Genomic DNA, 19,690 nt, shown 5'->3' with positions numbered 1-19,690 from the left:
GCGTGGCGTGACACGACGCCGAGCCTCATATCTCGGCGTCATGTGCTAAGACGCCTAAAAATGGTCTATTTTTAGAAATTGTTTTGGCGTTGGTATTTTTCTAGAAATTGTTTTCAAAAGAGATCAAAATACGAAAATTTCACTTTTACAGCCCATTAATGCTTTGCGATTCGCGCTGGTCAACACCTACTTACTGTTGGAGTATTTTGTTTTTAGTTTTTTTTTCAAACAAAACTAGGAGCATCTTTTAGTGGCGATATACATCTATGCTATACTATATATGTTCTGAGAAAGTATAGTACGTAATTTTTATAAAAATATTGGATCCGGAGTAAGAACTATACGTGTGGGTGTAAGTTACCCCCAATAACTTTTAATCTGCTCTATCGGGAATAAGAACTTGTCATCTTGGTGAATAGACGGTCCAAAAACGAATCTCTCGCGTACTTGGCAGTTAAGGCTACGATCGGACTCGTATTGTCACGTATACGGCTCGTGCAGCTCACAGGTACACGGCTCATGCGTATAGCAGCTCGCAGCTCTCGCAAGATAGACGTACACGACTGGTGCAGCTCGCAGGTACACGGCTCGTGCATATATCAGCTCGCAGCTCTATCAGGATAGACGTACACGGCCTAACGGAGAAGCCCATGATCTCCTCAAAACGAGGAGCACGACCCTGCTGTACACAGCTCGCTCGGCGGCACGACGGAACCGACGTCAAGATCAACACGAAGTAGAGCACGTTGTCGCCCAAACAAGGCAGCGCTGTGGAGAGCAGTCACATGTTGCACCTGAAGAACTGAACACTACTCAATCTACTCAAGAAAAGTAATAGGCTCAAGATGAGCCACTTCCAGGAGACTTAAATCTTCACCTGCGATAGCTACCTGAGCAATCACATGTTTATCCTTGGTTGTTAATTTCAGTTCAAATTTATGTTACATCATTTGAACACTGTAATGCACATTTCAGATTTCAGTCAAAAATTTCCTACTGCAGTAAAACAAAGCAGTGCATTTCAAACTTTCAGTATAGTTGAGTCTTGCAGAACTTGTTGAAAATTAATGAAGTAGTCTGAAATATCAACATCCCTCTCGCTTCTTGTATTGAATCACTTGATCGACAAAAGCTATGCTGCATCTTCTTTCTCCCTCTCCCTCTCAAGGTTGCAAAGAATCATGGAAATCTTTGCTACAACTTGCTTTACTAGACGCGTAGGGAAGAAAGCAGACCTGCATCTGCTTGCGAGGCTGAGATTGTAACGCCCCAGCTCGGAAAGACGGCTAAGATCCACTCTACACGTTGAATGGACCACACCTGCTAATTAACTCTCTTGCGTTTTCGTCCTCGCTTCGTGCAAAAGGTTCGAACCGGAGTTAATTCCCTCCAGGCTCAGACTTTTAAGCTGGTTCGGCACCTCCTCTGTTCCGATAAGGCCGTAGCTACAGTACTTTTCCGTGGCTACAGTAACCCACACCACCCTGTCGGTGCAGTGCTCGGCTATTTGGCCCAGCCCATCAGACCGACCCAACTTGGCCCATTTAGCAAGGTCTCACATACACCCACTTTTATGACTCGACGTCCTCGTCGAGAACCAAATCGACCCATCTAAACAGGATAAATGTCCAGGATCGACTCTTTTGGCACATGTCCATATTCCCAGCTCCCCGCCCAAGTGCCATGCTCTGCAAGAGCCATGCGCATCCTCTGTTCCCATAAGTCCCGTAGCTACGGTACTTTCCCCATGGCTACAGTCCCACACCACCCTGTCGCTACCGTGCTCGGCCATTTGGCCCAGTCCATCAGACCGGCCCAACTTAGCCCATTTAGCAGAGTCTCACGTACACCCACCCTTAGGACTCGACGTCCTCGTCGAGAACCAAACCAACCCACCCAAACGGGACAAATGTCCAGGATCGACTCTCTTGGCCCACGTCCATATTCCCAGCTCCCCGGCCCAAGTGCCACCATTTGTAACGCCTCAGCCTGGGAAGACGGCTAAGATCCACTCTACATATTGAATGGACCACACTTGCTAATTAACTCTCTTACGCTTTCGTCATCGCTTCGCGCAAAACATTCAAACCGGAGTTAATTCCCTCCGAGGCTCAGGCTTTTAAGTGGGTTCGGCACCTCTGATTCCCACATGGACTAAAGTCCCGCAGCCACAGTACTTGCTACGACTACAGTACCCGAGCCGCCCTGTTGCTGCAGTACTCATCTATTTGGCCCAGCCCATCAGACCGGCTCAGCTTAACCCATTTAGCAGAGGCTCCCAGAGACCTTGGGGAAGAAAGCTGCAGAGGGATCTCCCTGCCTCGTGCGGGTCACCGATGACGACGTCGATGAGCTCGTCCCCATCGCACGAGCCGTGTACATCGAGCAGCTATATGAGCCGTGTACGTCTCTCTTGCGAGAGCTGCCAGCTGCTATATGCATGAGCCGTGTACCTACGAGCTGCACGAGCCGTATACGTGATAGTACGAGTCCAATCGTAGCCTAAACTGCCAAGTACGTGAGAGATTGGTTTTTGGACCGTTTATGCACCAAGATGACAAGTTATTGTTCTCGATAGAGCAGATTAAAAATTGTTGGGGTAATTTGCACCCACACGTACAGTTCTGGTACTCCCGATGCAATTTACTCTTCAAGTTATGCTAGTACATAGTACAAAATATTTTCACATCCATAGCAAACTTGCATCCATCTCTCAGATTTTTAATTTATATGTATTATTCGTTGAAGTACTTGATACGTTGTTACGCAGTAACAAATATATGGACCACAATTCCATTATCATTGATTCGGTCCTCTTAAAAGTGAAGTTGGTGTCTCCAACTGACTTAAAATTGCACAAAGACAAGAGTGTTTTTGCAAAACAGCATTCTATATTGAGGTTTCTTTTGTTAAAGCTATATTTTATAGCCTAGCTAGCGACCGAAACATTAAGAAATGTACGTAATGTAAAGGGCTTATACGTGGAAAGCAAAAGTATGACTTTTTCTAAACTAAAAAAACTATACATATTATTTATGTGAAATTTCTTTGGTGGAGGAGTGCCTTTTGCCCACCACTAATCTACTTCTTATCTGATGATATCTACTAGGATGTGTTAGAGCATCTCTACACAATGACTCTTTTGAAATAAAGAATTGAGTTCCTGCAAATCCTACGAGATTCTTATGAAATGGCTTGTTCCACAAAAATTTTGGAGGAATTCTATCAAGGGTTGAATCTCATGGAAAATTTTCATTGTGCCTCTCTTATCAAATTCCTGTGTTTTTTCTGCACTCCGTTCAAACATTTGATCTTTCAATTTTCTATATTTCTTAATCCATAGCATTTTTTTTAGAAAAAGGAATATATTAATATCCCAGCTTCTGCATCGACTAATGCATATGGCTGTTCATTATTACAAGCGAACAAAATCAAGTTCAAGGAATCTCAAACACGAAGTTTTGAGCCATGAATACAATAAAATTCTTAAAAGGAAAGACTAAAGAGTGATTCTATTGCTAAAACGCCATCCGTGTCTAGCAAACACCTCCATCGCGGCCGTCTCAATAGTCCTATAGCCCGCCTTCATGAAATGGTGATCCTCCTCCTTCTGAAGTAATGTCCACTACCTGGTCCAATACATTCCCTTGAAGATAACCTGCAAATAAGACGGTGCTATGGCCTTGTCAAACACAACATCATTCCGAGTTAACCAAAGAGCCCAGCAAATGGCACTTGCACCCACAAGAATTTGAGACTTCCTTTTTCTATTTAACCCTTCAAACCAACCTATAAACAAATTGTGTACACTAGTTGGGGGTTTCAGGTTAAAGGAAATATGAACAATTCTCCACATAAATTTAGCATAATGACAGTCAAAGAGTAAATGTTGTATGGTCTCATTAGTGGAACAGAAACAACACTTCCTATCTCCTTGCCACTGTCGCCTAGCTAAATTATCCTTGGTCAAGATTACGCCTTTGTATACGTACCACATAAATACTTTAATCTTGAATGGATAGTTTAAGTTTCCAAATTAAAGTGTTGTAAGGTAAAGCCTATACACCTAATAATGCTCTGTACATGGAATTAACTGAAAACAACCCGTTCTGATGCAGCCCCCACACAAAAGCGATCCCTTTGGGTTGTTAAGTGTGCATCTGCAACCATGGCCACTACATTGTGCCATGCTTGCAAATTAACCCCCATCACAGCTACATTTAATGGTGTCGTAGACAGTACCGTCCTAACAGATGCACTTTTTTTTTCTCACAATGTTATATAGTGACGGGAAGAGCGTCTTGAAAGGGCGTGGCGTTATCCACGAATCCTCCCAAAAACACACTTGGGATCCGTCACCTAGATCAAACCTACCCATCGACAGGAACTCACCCTTGACTTTCATAAGGCTAGCCCAAAACTAAGAGTCCCCGGGCATGTATTGAACCTAAGTCAAAGTCTTGTCCCTTAAATACTTATTTTTAAGCAACTTTTGCTAGACACCATCACCATTTATCAGTTTGAAAAGCCACTTGCTTAAAAGGCACTTATTATGGACACCTAGATTTAGGACACCCAATCCTCCTTGGTCTTTTGGTGTACATACTACTTCCCATTTTGTCAATCTATATTTCTTCTTGTGTTCATCCCTTTGCCAAAAGAACCGAGATCTAAAATAATCCAATTTTTTCAAAATCCCTCTAGGTATTTCAAAGAAGGACATTATGAACATAGGAAGACTACTCAGAACCGAGTTAACGAGGACAAGCCTCCCACCCACCAACAGCATCTTACTCCTCCAACCACTCAGTCTCTTTTGAAATCTTTCTTCCATATGTTTCCAATCCTTATTCATTAGTTTTCGATGATGCATAGGAATTCCTAGGTATCTAAAAGGGAATGATCCTACATTACATCCGAAATTTTGTGTATATTCAAATTGATTAGCATTAGCTGCTCCATAACAAAATAATTCGCTCTTATGGAAATTGATTTTGAGTCCCGATAATTGCTCAAAGGCACAAAGCAAGAGCTTCATGTTTTTGGCCCTCTCTAAATCATTGTCCATAAAGATAACAGTGTCATCCGCATACTGAAGGACTGAGAGTCCTTCATCGACCAAATGCGGAACCACTCCATGGATTTGTTCGGCCTCTTTTGCTCATGAAATGAGTATAGCCAGCATGTCAACCACTATGTTAAACAAGATTGGAGATAACGGGTCCCCTTGCCGCACTCCTTTTCTTGTTTGGAAATAATGGCCTAAAGTATCATTGATCTTTACTGCAACACTCCCTCTAGACATGACTTTTGAAATCCATTCACACCAAACCGGTGAGAATCCTTTCATTCTGAGGACTTTTGTATAAAAGGCCACTTAAGATTATCATACGCTTTTTCAAAATCCAGCTTTAGGATCACTCCATCTTTCTTTTTCCTATGCAGCTCATGATGTTAGGAATTCTATTTCTATTTTTTTCCTATTCATGTGTTTCTAGAATCCTACATTCGAAGCAACCCTTGGAATGAATTTCTAGAACACAGAGATTCTATAATTCAAAAATGAAATCACACTTTTTTCTAGTGATGTTTAGGCCAGTCTAGGTGGATAGGAGTTTAATGAACATTAAATAAACTAAAATGACATAGTATAAAAAAGAAAGAAAGATAATACAAGTTTTATGGAATAAAATAAGTTTTATAAGAGATAGAACGTGTCTACGCGGTTTGTATTACATGAGAAAACTATTAAAACTACTATATGAAAACTCTACTTACACTGACGTGGAATTCAGTTGGAGTTACTTGCGTCGGAAGTTGAAACCCCACTATAGGTTTTTTTAAAACACTAGGCCCGCTATAGGACAAGAGGGCATCAGAATCGAAGCAAATTAAACGAGTCCAAATGGCTTCACCTTGGGCTCCGGTGTCCTAAAGTGGGCCGTTCAAACCCTGCGTCGTTGCGCTGGGCTGAGCTACAGTGGGCTGCCAAAGTAGCATACGTGGAAGAGAACGGAAGTAGATGGACATGGATCACGTGCGCGTATTCATTCATGGGCTGACAAGACAAAATGAGCAAGCGTAGTGGCCAAGTTTGCAAATGCTACTTGTCCAGCAGTTTTGTCCAAGTTTGCAAATGCCAATTGGGGAGAGTAGTGGCCAAGGAACCATGAGTTCCAAAAGATGAACCAAACAATTAGCTAGCAAAAGAGAAACATGGCTGTTAGCAATAACCGAGTAGATTTGTTTGGTTTTTTTTGTTAAGGTAGTTCTGATGAAATTTGGAACCGGCTAACAAATTTATTACTCCATGTTATAAGTTGTACTCCATCCGTTCCAAATTGTTGACGTTTTGGCATTTCTAGATACACAGTCTTTATTATATGTCTAGACATAGCCTATATCTAGGTGTATAATAAAAGCTATGAATCTAGAAAAGCTAAAACGTCTTATAATTTAGAACAGTGGAGTAAATTATAGGTCACTTAGGCTTTGTACTAAACCAACCTTCTTTAATTTTAGCCACGTCTTCAAAGAATATATATTGACACCTATAAGTTCGAATATGCAACCCTAGAACATATATGTAATGAGAAAACAATCAATAGAAGTAATCTAATGTTAAACATGTTTATATATCTTTTCTACAAATTTACCAGAATCAAAGAATTTTTATTTAGGACAAAGACCTATACTCTAGGAGCTGGAGGGTAAAAAAAAAGACCACTACTCGTAAATATTTAGTTCTCCATAACTATATGAATAGTAGCTCGGTTGGGCTCTACTCCTTGTAGTTGCAGATGTTGCAGCGGCAAGAAAGTGCAGATGAGCACTCTTGTCTTCCGTGTCACTATAATCTTCTCGCCTACTCTATATATATATGTTTGTCAATGTAAGATGCATTTTATATGTAGATAGATTGATTACTACAATTAGTCAAAATCTTACATGACTAGAATTAGGCTGTTTTGTAACAATTGGTAATATATTGTAATATAAAAATTGAAGATCAAGCTTCGATTTTGAGGACCTTTTTATTTATTTATTTATACTCAAATGTGCTTTTGGATGGAGGAACACTCCAAGTAAATGCCATTTTCCCCATGTCACAAAGGTAGCCTAAACAGCTCATAGCTCAATGGGGTCATGTACCGACATCAAAGCCATGCTCATTTTGCAAACAGAAATGCTATACAACACACATGCGTTTTAGCATAAAAAAACACATGGATTTTTTTATCCCTCTCTCTTGTGTAGCAGCGTATAGGAGTACTACTACGCGCGTATATACTGCGGCTCTAGTTTCTCGTGCGCGCTGGGTGTACCGACCATGCGACGGCGACCCGAGAACGAATCGCATCGAGCATCATATCCCACAAAGGCACCGGTTTGTCCTGTAGCCACCGTGCGATATGATGGGCCCACAAACATATGGAAATCAATGATGGGCGCCACGCCACAGCGAACTTACTAATTTGTCTACGTATACGCATTGCCAGACCCGATTTGTCTTTTGTCCTTGCATAGAAAAAAAATTGTTTCTTGTGATCTGTGGATCTGTGATCTTGTAATTTGTGATTGTCTGGAGGTAGAAGAAGGCTGGAGGTAGAAGGAGGATGAAGGCTGTTAGATCTTAATTCTATGGTGCAAAAAAAATTTATGTGTTAAAACTACGTAAAACACATTTGCAAACCCATCCACCTCAGCCCTTTCCCCACCGTTATATATTGGTCCCACTCGCAGTGGCAGCTACCACCGCCTCGTGTGCTCGCCCACTATCCACCTCACCCGGTGACCCTCACGGGCCACACGCCACGGCGGCCGACACCACACGACACTCCCCCAGCACACGCGTGACGCGCCGCACCACCCCGCCCCAATCCCTCCCTCCCTCCCTCTCGCTTGACCTGACGACCCCCGCCGCGCCCGCAGGGTGTTCGACGCTTCGCCCGCCCGGCCGACCGCGCGCCGCCACGCCATGGCCTCCTCCATCTCCACCGCCGCCAAGGCCTCCGCGGCCTTCGCCCACAAGGTCCGTCCTCTTCCCCCTTCCCTCTCTCCCTCCTCGCCCGCTCGCGCCCCGTTACTGACCGGCCCCCTTCCCTTTCCCGTCCCAGAAGGAGCTGGCCGCGCCGGCGCCGGCGCAGCACCGCGCGGGCTCGAGCCGCCGGACCAAGCCGTGCCGCGTGCGCGCCGTCGCCTCGCCCGCGCGCGCCCCCCGCGCCCCGTCGTCCACCGGCTCGGTACGCCCCCTCTCCCCCCTGAAGCCCGAACTACTGCTGTTGCTATGCGCGCCGTGTTCTATTCACACACATACGAATACGCGCGGCCGCCCCCCCGCCCCCTGCCCCTCTCCAGGTGAAGAGCGCGATGACGATGACGGAGAAGATCCTGGCGCGGGCGTCGGAGCGCGCGGCGCTGGAGCCCGGGGAGAACGTGTGGGTGGACGTGGACGTGCTCATGACGCACGACGTCTGCGGCCCCGGCACCATCGGCATCTTCAAGAAGGAGTTCGGGGAGGACGCCAAGGTCTGGGACCGCGAGAAGGTCGTCATCATCCCGGACCACTACATCTTCACCAGCGACGAGCGCGCCAACCGCAATGTCGATATCCTCAGGGACTTCTGTGTGGAGCAGAACATCAAGTACTTCTATGACATCAAGGACCTCAGCAATTTCAAGGTATGCTTCCCACTCCTTTGCTTCTCGGTTCATTTAGATCATATCTTAGCTTCTCTGCCTCATAGTAGTACCAATTTAGGTTCATTGTAGTTTTCCACCCTTCCAGAACAGTTTACATTTCAGAGTTGTTCTCAGGCTAATCCAGACTACAAAGGCGTCTGCCACGTCGCACTTGCTCAGGAAGGCCACTGCCGACCAGGCGAGGTACCTTGCTGAGTCTTTCAAGTACAGGTCACCTGTGATTGTACAAAATCAACATGTTGGGAAGCGTTAACCTGCTCCAATTGCTGTCTAGGTTCTCCTGGGTACTGATTCTCATACGTGCAATGCTGGAGCCTTTGGTCAATTTGCAACCGGAATTGGAAACACCGATGCAGGTTTTGTGTTGGGCACTGGAAAAGCTCTTCTCAAGGTATGCCCATGGCTATTGTTACTCTCGGAAGGTAAAATTTTAAAATCAGTCTTACAGAACCAAAATCATAAAGGAAAAGAAAATAAAAGAAAAAAACAGGGTATATGCAAACTGAACTGTACCTCTATTTCATCTGTTGGTCAGGAGAGTGACATTTTTTTTTTATATTATAAATCAAAGTTCAAGATAGATGAGAATCAATAAAATATTATTGTTGTTACACTGACTTGCATTTCATCAAAGGAGAACAATAATAGAAATATTGCGTGTCGCATCCAGTATTTCAGTTAGCATTACTTATACATCTGTTATGCATTTATTTTCTTTTCAGTGAAACAACACATGAAACTGTTATTTCTGTGGACTAAGGCAGGACTTTTGTCAAATCTGTTATGTGCATCCTCTTATCGCATTGTCATATATTGTGGATACGCTTCAGTCAACTCCAGAGAAAAGAAATACAGTGTTTTGATCTGTTTTAATGTTCATTTCAGGTGCCCCTTACTATCAGGTTTGTATTAGACGGAGAAATGCCGCCTTATTTACTTGCGAAGGATCTGATTTTGCAAGTAAGCTTACAAGCTGTGCTAAATTTATTCCTTTCGTAGGATCTAACTGTAATCAGGACTTCTTATTCTTGTTAATTGCTACTTACAGATTATTGGTGAGATTTCAGTATCTGGTGCAACCTACAAATCAATGGAGTTTGTTGGATCAACTGTAGAAAGTCTAACTGTGCGTTTCCTGCTCAAGATTGTCTTAGTTAATTGCCACACTGCGTAACATTGAACTTAGTCCTTTTCACACACTTGCTAGATGGAAGAGCGTATGACACTATGCAACATGGTTATTGAAGCTGGTGGAAAGAACGGTGTTGTGCCTGCTGATGAAACTACATTTAAATACCTTGAGGTACAAAACTAGTCAACTTGAAATGCTCATAATAACGTTGGACCAATATGCTTTTCTTTCATAACATTCCAGTAACTTTGAGATAGAGAGTGCTCAGAACAATTTGCAAAAATGAGCTTCTACTGTTTAGTTTGTAGGATGGTTCTGACATCATTGTTGTTGTGCTGGTATACTGCAGGGTAAGACATCGGTTGATTATGAACCTGTCTACAGTGATGCTCAGGCCAGGTGACTATTGGCTGTCCTTGCTTTTCTTGACCTTTAGCTCATGTTATGTATTCATCTATGTGCATGTTTTCAGTTTTAAAAATATTTGCCTTACAGATCACGAGTCCTTGTTAGACAAAATCGAACTTTGAAAGTAAATGGATAAAAGATACCCCACTAGTTTTTCCATGTTCTCTTATCTCTCGTCTTTAAAAGTTGATTATGTTATGCACATACAAGAAATATAATTTGTTGTCTAATTCTTTCCTTCCAGACATTTGACTCTGTAGTCTCTGTCTGACCATCTGATATAGCATGCGCATGATTTATTGCTTATTTTATTTGATTGCCTTTTTTCCCCAGATTTTTTAGTGACTACCGTTTTGATGTATCAAAACTGGAGCCAGTAGTTGCCAAGGTTTGTTGATGTAGTATTTTGCAATCTTCATCTTTTGTTGATTTTCCTATAAAAGCGAAGCAATAACTGTCTTGAATCTGCAGCCACATTCGCCTGACAACCGTGCTCTAGCAAGAGAATGCAAAGATGTCAAGATCGACCGAGTCTATATTGGTTCTTGCACTGGTGGTAAGACTGAGGACTTCCTTGCTGCTGCAAAGGTGTTCTTAGCCTCGGTAAGAAGCTTGAATCCTATCATGGTGCACGCACTTGTTATCTTTCAGACCTCCTATCCCATGGCTACTTGACTTACTGGAAACTTTTTTTTCTTAATCCAGGGAAAGAAGGTTAAAGTTCCCACATTTCTTGTCCCTGCTACACAAAAGGTGATATTTAGAATAAAAATATTCCAATGTGATCACCGTGTAGAGTGTAGACTTGTTCATAATTTGGAAATATTGTGAAATCTCTGCAGGTGTGGATGGACGTATATAGCCTCCCTGTACCAGGCTCTGGTGGCAAAACTTGCTCCCAGATATTTGAGGAGGCTGGTTGTGATACACCAGCAAGTCCTAGCTGTGGTGCTTGTTTGGGTGGCCCTCGTGATACATATGCACGGATGAATGAACCTATGGTGGGTATCACATGCAAATCTAGAAGCATTTCTATAGGAATGGTACTTAGTATATACCTAAGGGTGGGTAACTATGGTTCTAGTGCACAAATTAGTATGTTACTATGTTATCTTAACTATTGAATGATAAAGCCAAGAACTATCGAATGATAAAATATATATTGTGCACATACAAATTTCACACTCTGAAGGGCGGGCCTGGTGCAAGCGGTGGAGTCTTACCGCCTGTGACCGGAAGGTCCTGGGTTCGAGTCGTGGTCTCCTCGCATTGCACAGGCGAGGGTAAGGCTTGCCACTGACACCCTTCCCCAGACCCCGCACAGAGCGGGAGCTCTTTGCACTGGGTACGCCCCTTTTTATACAAATTTCACACTCTGACGGGCTAGCTGATGTGCAAATTATGCTTACTTGGGTACATAATTGTACCTCTGTCTCAGTTATGTGCTAGGTTGCTGTTTTAATGTTGTTACCGAATAGCTATGGCTGGAATCACTAAACAAAAATGCGCCCTGTGCAGATTTTGAGCCTGTTCGCTGGTTGGTTTCTGGGTTGATAAGCCCGGCTGGTGCTGGTTTGTTGTGAGAGGAAAACACTGTTGGTTGGCTGATAAGCTCTGGCTGAAACCAACAAGCGAACAGGCTGTTTAGCACTAGCACCTTCTTATAAGACATTACTACTAGACCCCTCGCCCCTCCTGTTGGGGGATGCATATTCTTTTTCCTTTCTTTTCTCTCTCTCTATGTATAGATGCTATCAGTGGCAGTTGAAACTACATGTATTGTAGAGCTTTTTGCCATTGATTGAAGTCCTTGAGTCTGTGAAGGAAAACAGCAAGTGCTCTGAAATTCTAGTTTGTTGACATGGGCGGCTTTGATGAGTGATGAATTTAACACATGGATCTGGTAACCTGGATGCAGGTCTGCGTGTCCACTACGAACAGGAACTTCCCGGGCAGGATGGGACACAAGGAAGGGCAGATCTACCTGGCGTCTCCCTACACTGCAGCTGCCTCAGCCCTGACGGGGTACGTTACGGACCCCAGAGACTTCCTCATGTAACGATCTTGAAACAACAGAGTTCATGATGTAACAGATTGCTGTTTTTCGTGTTGAACCTTAGTTTAGGCGTGTCTTTCGTTGAGGAATAAACTGCATGTCGGGAGCTTGGCATGTATGGTTTTGCATTATTACAGTGTACTACCAAGAACATACTTGAGTGTTACAAGGGAAATACATTCTTCGGTGTTCTTACAAAAGGCCTGTTGAGCGATCTTGTGGTTCATACACTGAACGCTTTTTCTTACAATGAATATGAGAAAGAAACTCAGCTGATCTTTCTTATTCTGAATACTCTACTGCACGCCAATGCTCTGTACTAGGAGTGAATGGCATTTTGTGACTATTAAACAATCAACCCATGTAAATGACAAAATCTATAGCCGTGTCGGAAAGGTTAATATACACTTCATACTACATCCTGCTGTGGTTTTGCAGTATGTTATGTCTCCCACGGTACCCACTTCTATCTTGCTAGCCGTTGCAACTCTACTAGTAGCATACTCTAAAATAACTAGTAGCATAAATGCATAGTCTTGACTGGCATTCACAGATGATACAGCGTACTCTCTTCTGGGTGTAGCCACAAGCATAATGACACACCCGGGATACTTTCTCCGTCACCAATCCAAATTATATATACCTCATGTTACAGTATCTGGTGAGTGGTATATGCAGACCCAATCTGCCATCATTGTAAAGGAATATGGGAAAGGAAACACATGCACTTAGTTCATAATAGGTTTGATTTAGAGCATAAGTCACAGATGAAGTAGCAGTTTCTTGGACATTGAGAAAATGTGTACTTATCATCTGTGACACCACTTTGATGAACAATGATCACTGATGACATATAGTAACAAGACCAACAAATACTAGTAAGCCAAAGGTGACAAATTAAACAAACCTAGGTTCCACACGATTACATACACAAAACAGCTAACACTTATTTTGATGTGCTAAGGATAGCATAAACCATACTGTATAATTAGCTACCGTAGAATATGCAGTACCACCAAGTTGTTTGTGCATGACATATTACACCTCCTATATAGCAATCAGGCACCTTCAAGTGAACATAGAATCCTGAAAATATGGAACCACCTGCTGATCCAATAATCCAGTTTCAATACAATAGCTGCTGCAAATCCCACTCCAAAGCCCACACCAGCAAAGAGAAACAAAACAACATCGACACCATGAGAGGAGTTTTTCAGATGTGTTTCACTTGGAATATCCGAAGGGCCACATTTTTTGGATAGAGGGGGTCCACAGAGTCCTGCATTGCCATCAAATGAGCTCTCCTGGAACGTGTCGAATTGATGTGATTGTGGTATTCTTCCATCCAATTGGTTATTGCTCAAATTCAAGGTGCTAAGGAAGGTGAGATCAGTTAACTCTTGCGGAATCTCACCTGATAGCATGTTGGAAGACAGGTCCAGCGACTCCAGAGCAGTTATGCTACCAAGTTGGGGTGGAATTTGTCCAGTGAAGACATTATGAGACATGTTTAGTAGAAGTAGTGAATGCAGATTTCCAATCGAAGTAGGAATGCTTCCTTCCAGTGCATTCTCTGATATGTCTATTGCAGTTAAGGTAGTTAAGATCCTTTCAAAGGTCATGGAAAGCCCTTTGCATGATATTGTGATAGAGTCTTGGTAAAGTCCCGGTATGCCTGTATGATCTATTATCTGTCCTCTATTGTCATATTGCTTCATTGATTTCAAATTTTCAAACCATTGGGGATGCAATTTTCCAGAGAAATTGTTTGAGGCCAGATCAATGATTTGCAAGCTTGAGAAGTGTCCTCTGTATTTTTCATCTTCAAGATGACCTATTGAACCATGGAACTTGTTGGATCTCAAGACAAGTACACAAAGATTCAAAAGCCCCCCTAGCCAGGATGGAAAAGTGTCTGTAATTTGATTCCTTCCGAGGTCAAGAACCTCTAAGTCAGTGCATTTAGAGTGTCCTTGGAAGCTGACCTTCAATCTTATTGCCATTCAAATTTATTGTCTGGATAGGACATCCAATTGAAATATTGGAAGGTAGCATCCCTTTGAATTGATTCTCCCTCAAATTTATTATGCTCAGACTATTTTCCATCAAGCATCGTGGTAATAGTCCACTAAAGTTGTTATACGATAAGTCAAGGACTTCCAAAGGTGAATGGCAAATTGAACGTGGCAAATAACCACTTATATTATTGTGTGACAACATAAGATACCAAGTGGAGCTAAGGTATAACGTGAAGTTTGGAAGAAGGGAAGAGAAACTGTTATTTGAATAATCCAATATTTCAGCCGATGGGTATGGCATAGGAATCGATCCTTGAAGCCTGTTGAAGCTAAGATTGAAACTATACAAGGTATTGCTGAATGGGATAACATATGAATTGAGTTCCATACCAGTGAACATGTTGTCTGAAAGACTTATCCACGCGAGGCTATAACCCCATATCCAACTTGGTATATCCCCGCTGATTTTATTACTTGAAAGGTCTAGATAAGTCACATATTTGGCATGGATTAATAACTTTGGTATTTTTGTCATATTGCAACTAGCAAGTCCTATCTTCATAAGCTGATGGGGATAGGTAGATGAAGAATTGTTAGTATGCTCCCCTTCTATTACAGTCAGCTTATTGTATGAAAGAAATAAAGAAGTGAGCTTCTCTCCCCATAGTGATGCAAGATCCACTGAGCCCATTAAGTTGTTGCCCTCAATATCGAGTTTCGTCAAATTTGGGAGTACCAACAATGATTGGGGAATCTGCCCTGTCAAATTATTCATTTCCAAGTATACAAACCTCAAGCATGAACATGCTCCATCGAATTCATGTATGGGACCAGAAAGTTGGTTTTGTGAAAGATCTAAGTAGCCAAGCTTTGGAAGAATGAACAGAGATGCTGGGATTTCTCCTGCACAAAGAAAATAAATTTAGTTCAGTTGTGGATGCTACTAGACTAATAGAATTTCAATGCTACAGAACTTAGTTTTATGTACACATGTTGAAACTGTGTGGAAACATAGCTAGCCTCACTTCCTATCCTACTAAAGTAAAGAGTGGTGGAGAACTAAACTGAAATAGACAAAACTAGAAACGAAACCATAATATATTTTTGTGGTTTTTTCAGTTTAATTTTTTATTTGATTTCTAAAACGGTTCTGACCATTGTTTCTAATTCAGTTTTTAGGTTGAAAAACTAGACTGGCCTAACTGCATTGTTATATGCATCACATAAGGAATCAATTTGATCCAACCCAATAAAAATAATGCAATAGGTATACCATAACCCCTTGAATCCCTTCCACTTTGCAACCACCGTAGCACATATGCACTGCCCCTCCAAGGAGATACTATGCTTGCATAAGGAATTACATTCTTCGGAAAACAATGAATGATGCACATTGAAATTTAGTCCTACTTTATCCTTTCACACTCAAACTTACTCAATATAAATTCCATAAGGTTTTAAACAACCGAATTTCAACATTAATGCATTGGTTCCACTACTGTAGTTCATTACAAGACAAGATCACAAGGATCAGTATAGAAAACACAAAAAATACAAAAAAAAACAGTGCAATTTTAGGAGTTCCAAATAGTATGGAGTGAGCTTTTAAAGAAATTAGGTGTAAATTAATGAGCGAGTGAGGTAACCATACCACTGAGATAATTTTCGTTAAGATGCAGCTCAATCAGCTGAGTCAAATTAGCAATTGTACTTGGTATTCTGCCAGAAAGAGCCATAGAAGGTAGTAGTAGTGATTTCAGCTTCTTCAGTGCGCCAACTTCATGTGGTATTGGGCCTATTGGCCGATACCCCCGATAATTCAGGATGCACAATCTTTCCAAGTTAGTCATATTCCCAATAGCAGATGGAATAGCAAATAAGCTGTCATCGGACTGATGACAGCACTCGATTTTGAGAAATTTCAGGTTTATAATATTGGTAACTGATGATAATGTTTGTATTGTGAGCTTGCTCTCAGAAATGACTAAACTTGTTAAGTTTTTGAGCTTTCCAATGGATGAAGGTATTGTCATGGACAAGTCGCAGGAGTCGAACACCAAGCTTCTCAGGTTCTTGATGCCTCCAAACCAAGAAAAGAGTGACTCCAATTGTCTTGGTGAATCTAGTCCTGTCACGGTCAATCTGCGCAAGGATGCAAGTATACCAAATGAAGAACGGAAATTTGTGGAAATTATTTCTCCATCGATACCCAATTCTGTCAATGCCTTGAAATTGGTACAATTGCTTGATTTATCATAGGAAAAGTTGGTCGAGTGTATCCATAGTGTTTCTAAAGAAGCTGCATTAGAAAAGTTTGGTAGGTGGCCTGAGAGATCTGGATTCCCGGACAAGTCGAGTACCCTTAGATTTTTTGATAGAAACGTTCCTCGAGGAAACCACCCTTGAAGATTAATACCAGATAGTTGGAGCACTCTTAAATTGGGAAAATTCATGAGAAACTCAGGAAATGGACCGGGGGTGATATGAGAATTGCCGCTGAGGTTGATCACGGCTAGAGACTTCAACCTTGAGAGAGAGCTGATATCACCTTGGAGGTCACAGTACCCCAAGCTAAGAACCCGCAGATGTGGCACAGATTTAGCTAGAGCTTTGAAGCAACCTTCTGCAGACGACTTTATACTCACACGATCAAGGTAAAGCTCTCTCAAATTGCTTAGATTCGCCACTATGTTGTGGAAATAGGGTAACGAGAGGTTATAATTAGGTGCAACGGAGATGGCATCGATATCATAGTCGTCTTCTGCGTCATCAATATCAATAGAACGATCGGAAATATCCAAGGAGACAAAGTTTGTGAGTTTGCTAATGCCAATAGGTACCTGACCGCTGATTGCTGAAGTGGAGAGGTTGAGGTGGGTAAGCGAACTGAGTCTCTCGAAACCAACTGATGGGAGATCGATGCCGTCGTAGCCCCTAAAATTGTTCATGCTCAGGTCGAGCATCCTGAGGGAGGTGAGATTAAACAGCACGGGGTGAATTCCATCACTGTTCAATCGAAACCCACTGAGGTCGAGAGCTGTGACGACATGATGGCCCGAGGAGGAGTTGCTGCAGCCGACGCCCTCCCAGAGGCAGCAATCTGTGCCAGGTTGCCAAGACTGAAGAGTGGTGGTGGACTCCAAGTCATATGGGAACCTTCCGTTTGGGTGGAAGCTGAAAGACTGCTTGAGTTTAAGAAGAGCGTTAGCCTGATCTGGACGGCATAGGGAAGAAGCAGAGTGGTGAGCGAGATTGCCATTAGGATGGACGCTGTAAGCTGCGAGTCGTGGGCGGAGCTGTAGTAGATAGAGCACCAATACTACCCAACCAATGGAAGCCATATGTATGCTACTACTATATGCCTGGTAACAGAAGGATAGGAGCGAGAAAGATCGATGATGTGTTGAGGGCTCCAAACTCCAAAGACGTGCATGCACTTATATAATTCGCAGTGCATGCTCGTCGTCTCCCCGTGATGATGGATCTTTGCATTGAGACATCTTTAAGCAAGTCTCCCTGGAAGTCAGTTAGAGATAAAGTTGATAGTCTTTTCCAAGTTGTCGTGTGTCGTCGTTACGCATATAATAGCATCCCACTGCACACGGCATGTTGCACATTCTGTTAGTTGATCTCCACTGGCCTATTGGGCCCTTGTCTCTGCTCCCTGATCGGGGGAGCCCAACCCTAACTGGTTGGTGGGCCCCTGTCGCACAGCACATACAAATAGAGAAGGTGGGGATCAGGGCTCGAAGAACGAGGTTCATCGGAGCCGCCACCCACTCAACAGAGAAACCCTAAAACCGATCTAAAGTAGTGCTGGAAGCGACGGGATGTGCCCCACCACCGCTGTCGCCCCTGCAGGTCTACACCGGCCCCTCTGGACCACCACTGTACCTCGCCACCGAGCCGGAGCTGCCTCGACACCGGTGTCCGCGAGGTCACGACGCTATTGTCCAGGGCGGATCTACGGGTTACACACAGAGGTACCAATCCTACGATTCTAACAATGGTACCAGAGCCAGGTTACAAGTGTGTAACCCTAACCCTAACCGGGTAAAAGCAAAGAAAAGAGTGACCGGGGTGGCGGACATCACGGTCTATCGGTCATCACCGCCACCGCGCGTGGGGGAAAGAAGCCGCACCGTTCGACGGCGCACGGCAAAAGTAAAGAACCGAACAGATCTAGTTCGGATCTAAGGAAAGATGAAGAGTGGGTTCGGATTTGGTCAAACCCTAAGACCGAACCCTAATTTTAACCCCATCCCAAATCGGGTTAATCCCAAAAGAAGAAAGGGAAGAGGGAAGAAGGGGAAGGAATCAGTCTCAGGAAAAAGAACAGTGAACCCGATTCGGATGAACCATCCTCATCCCAATCGGAATCAAATCCAAAAGAGAAAAGAAATCAAAGAAAAGAAAGGAAAACAGAAAAGAAAGAAGAAGAGAAACAGGGGTCGGCACACGAACTCTAACCCTAGATCCATTCGGATGAACTCCGAAAAGAAAAAGAAAGATCACAAAGACAAATCAGAAAAGATGACAGGTCGGATTCCGAACCCTAGATCTATAACCAGTTCGGAAAAGAGGAACGAGATTCAAATCCGAAAGGGGAAGGGGAAAAGAACAGGGTCGGCACACGAACCCTAACCCTAGACCTAAACCCTAATCCCCACCTATCAGATTCGGATAAGAGAAAAAGGAGATCCAAATCCGAAGGGGGAAGGGGTGGACCTACCTCGCCGGCCTTTCGCCGGCGCGGGAGAAGAAAGGCCGAACCGGGGCAGCTGCTCGCCGGGCTCGGCAAAGGGGGCACCGCGGCCAGGCCGCTCGACGGCGGCGTGCTCACCCGTTGGGGAGCACGCGCGCCGGCGAGGGGGCTAGCGACGGCGCCATGGCTGCCTCGCTGGCTGCCTCGCTCCACCGTCCGCTCTTTCGCCTGCTCGTCGCTCGGTTGCGGCTGCGCTGCGGCTGAGAGAGGAATGGAGAGCGGCGAAGAGAGAAACGAAGAGAGAGAGAGAGCAGAGGCGCAAATGAATTAGGGTTTTCGGGGGAGGGCGCCCGTCGCCCTTTTGATCGGCCCGATCTCACCGCGCAGCCGTCGGATGAGATCTGACGGTGATGAAAGAATGGACCGGCTTTCAGCCCAGGCGGGTGCTCGCGCCAGGCCGAATTCCCGGCCCAGGCCCAGGTTGCGGCCTGGGCGCGGGGGAGAGCGCGGGAAGCGCCCACGCGGGCGTGGGCCGTGGGCCGCCTTGCTGTTTTGGGCCGAAAGAACAGTATAGAAATGATTCAGTTTTTGTTTTTTCGTTTTCCAGCAAACATTTATTTCCTAGAAAATGAATAAATTGGCTCAAAAGAAAATATAGAAAAGATAAT

The 19,690-nt window shown here is 43.7% G+C and overlaps 1 protein-coding gene and 1 pseudogene across 1 annotated transcript; one reads left to right on the top strand and one right to left on the bottom strand.

Moving 5' to 3' along the window:
• The first annotated feature begins 7,874 nt into the window (after window positions 1-7,874).
• On the top strand, window positions 7,875-12,584 carry LOC136475575 (3-isopropylmalate dehydratase large subunit, chloroplastic-like). The gene is made up of 14 exons (XM_066473076.1): window positions 7,875-8,032; window positions 8,118-8,243; window positions 8,359-8,682; window positions 8,818-8,886; window positions 8,978-9,094; window positions 9,589-9,663; window positions 9,752-9,829; window positions 9,911-10,006; window positions 10,185-10,234; window positions 10,577-10,631; window positions 10,715-10,846; window positions 10,949-10,996; window positions 11,086-11,244; window positions 12,162-12,584. Exons 1-14 carry the CDS (start codon window positions 7,979-7,981, stop codon window positions 12,300-12,302), a joined length of 1,524 nt encoding a protein of 507 aa, XP_066329173.1. The 5' UTR covers window positions 7,875-7,978; the 3' UTR covers window positions 12,303-12,584.
• Window positions 12,585-13,217: 633 nt separating this feature from the next.
• LOC136468487 (receptor like protein 22-like) lies at window positions 13,218-19,207 on the bottom strand (annotated as a pseudogene).
• Between the last annotated feature and the right edge of the window lie 483 nt (window positions 19,208-19,690).

The sequence above is a fragment of the Miscanthus floridulus genome, chromosome 8 (genome assembly GCF_019320115.1).
Source record: "Miscanthus floridulus cultivar M001 chromosome 8, ASM1932011v1, whole genome shotgun sequence".
Lineage (NCBI taxonomy): Eukaryota > Viridiplantae > Streptophyta > Magnoliopsida > Poales > Poaceae > Miscanthus > Miscanthus floridulus.
This window is presented reverse-complemented; position numbering and strand designations above follow the sequence as displayed.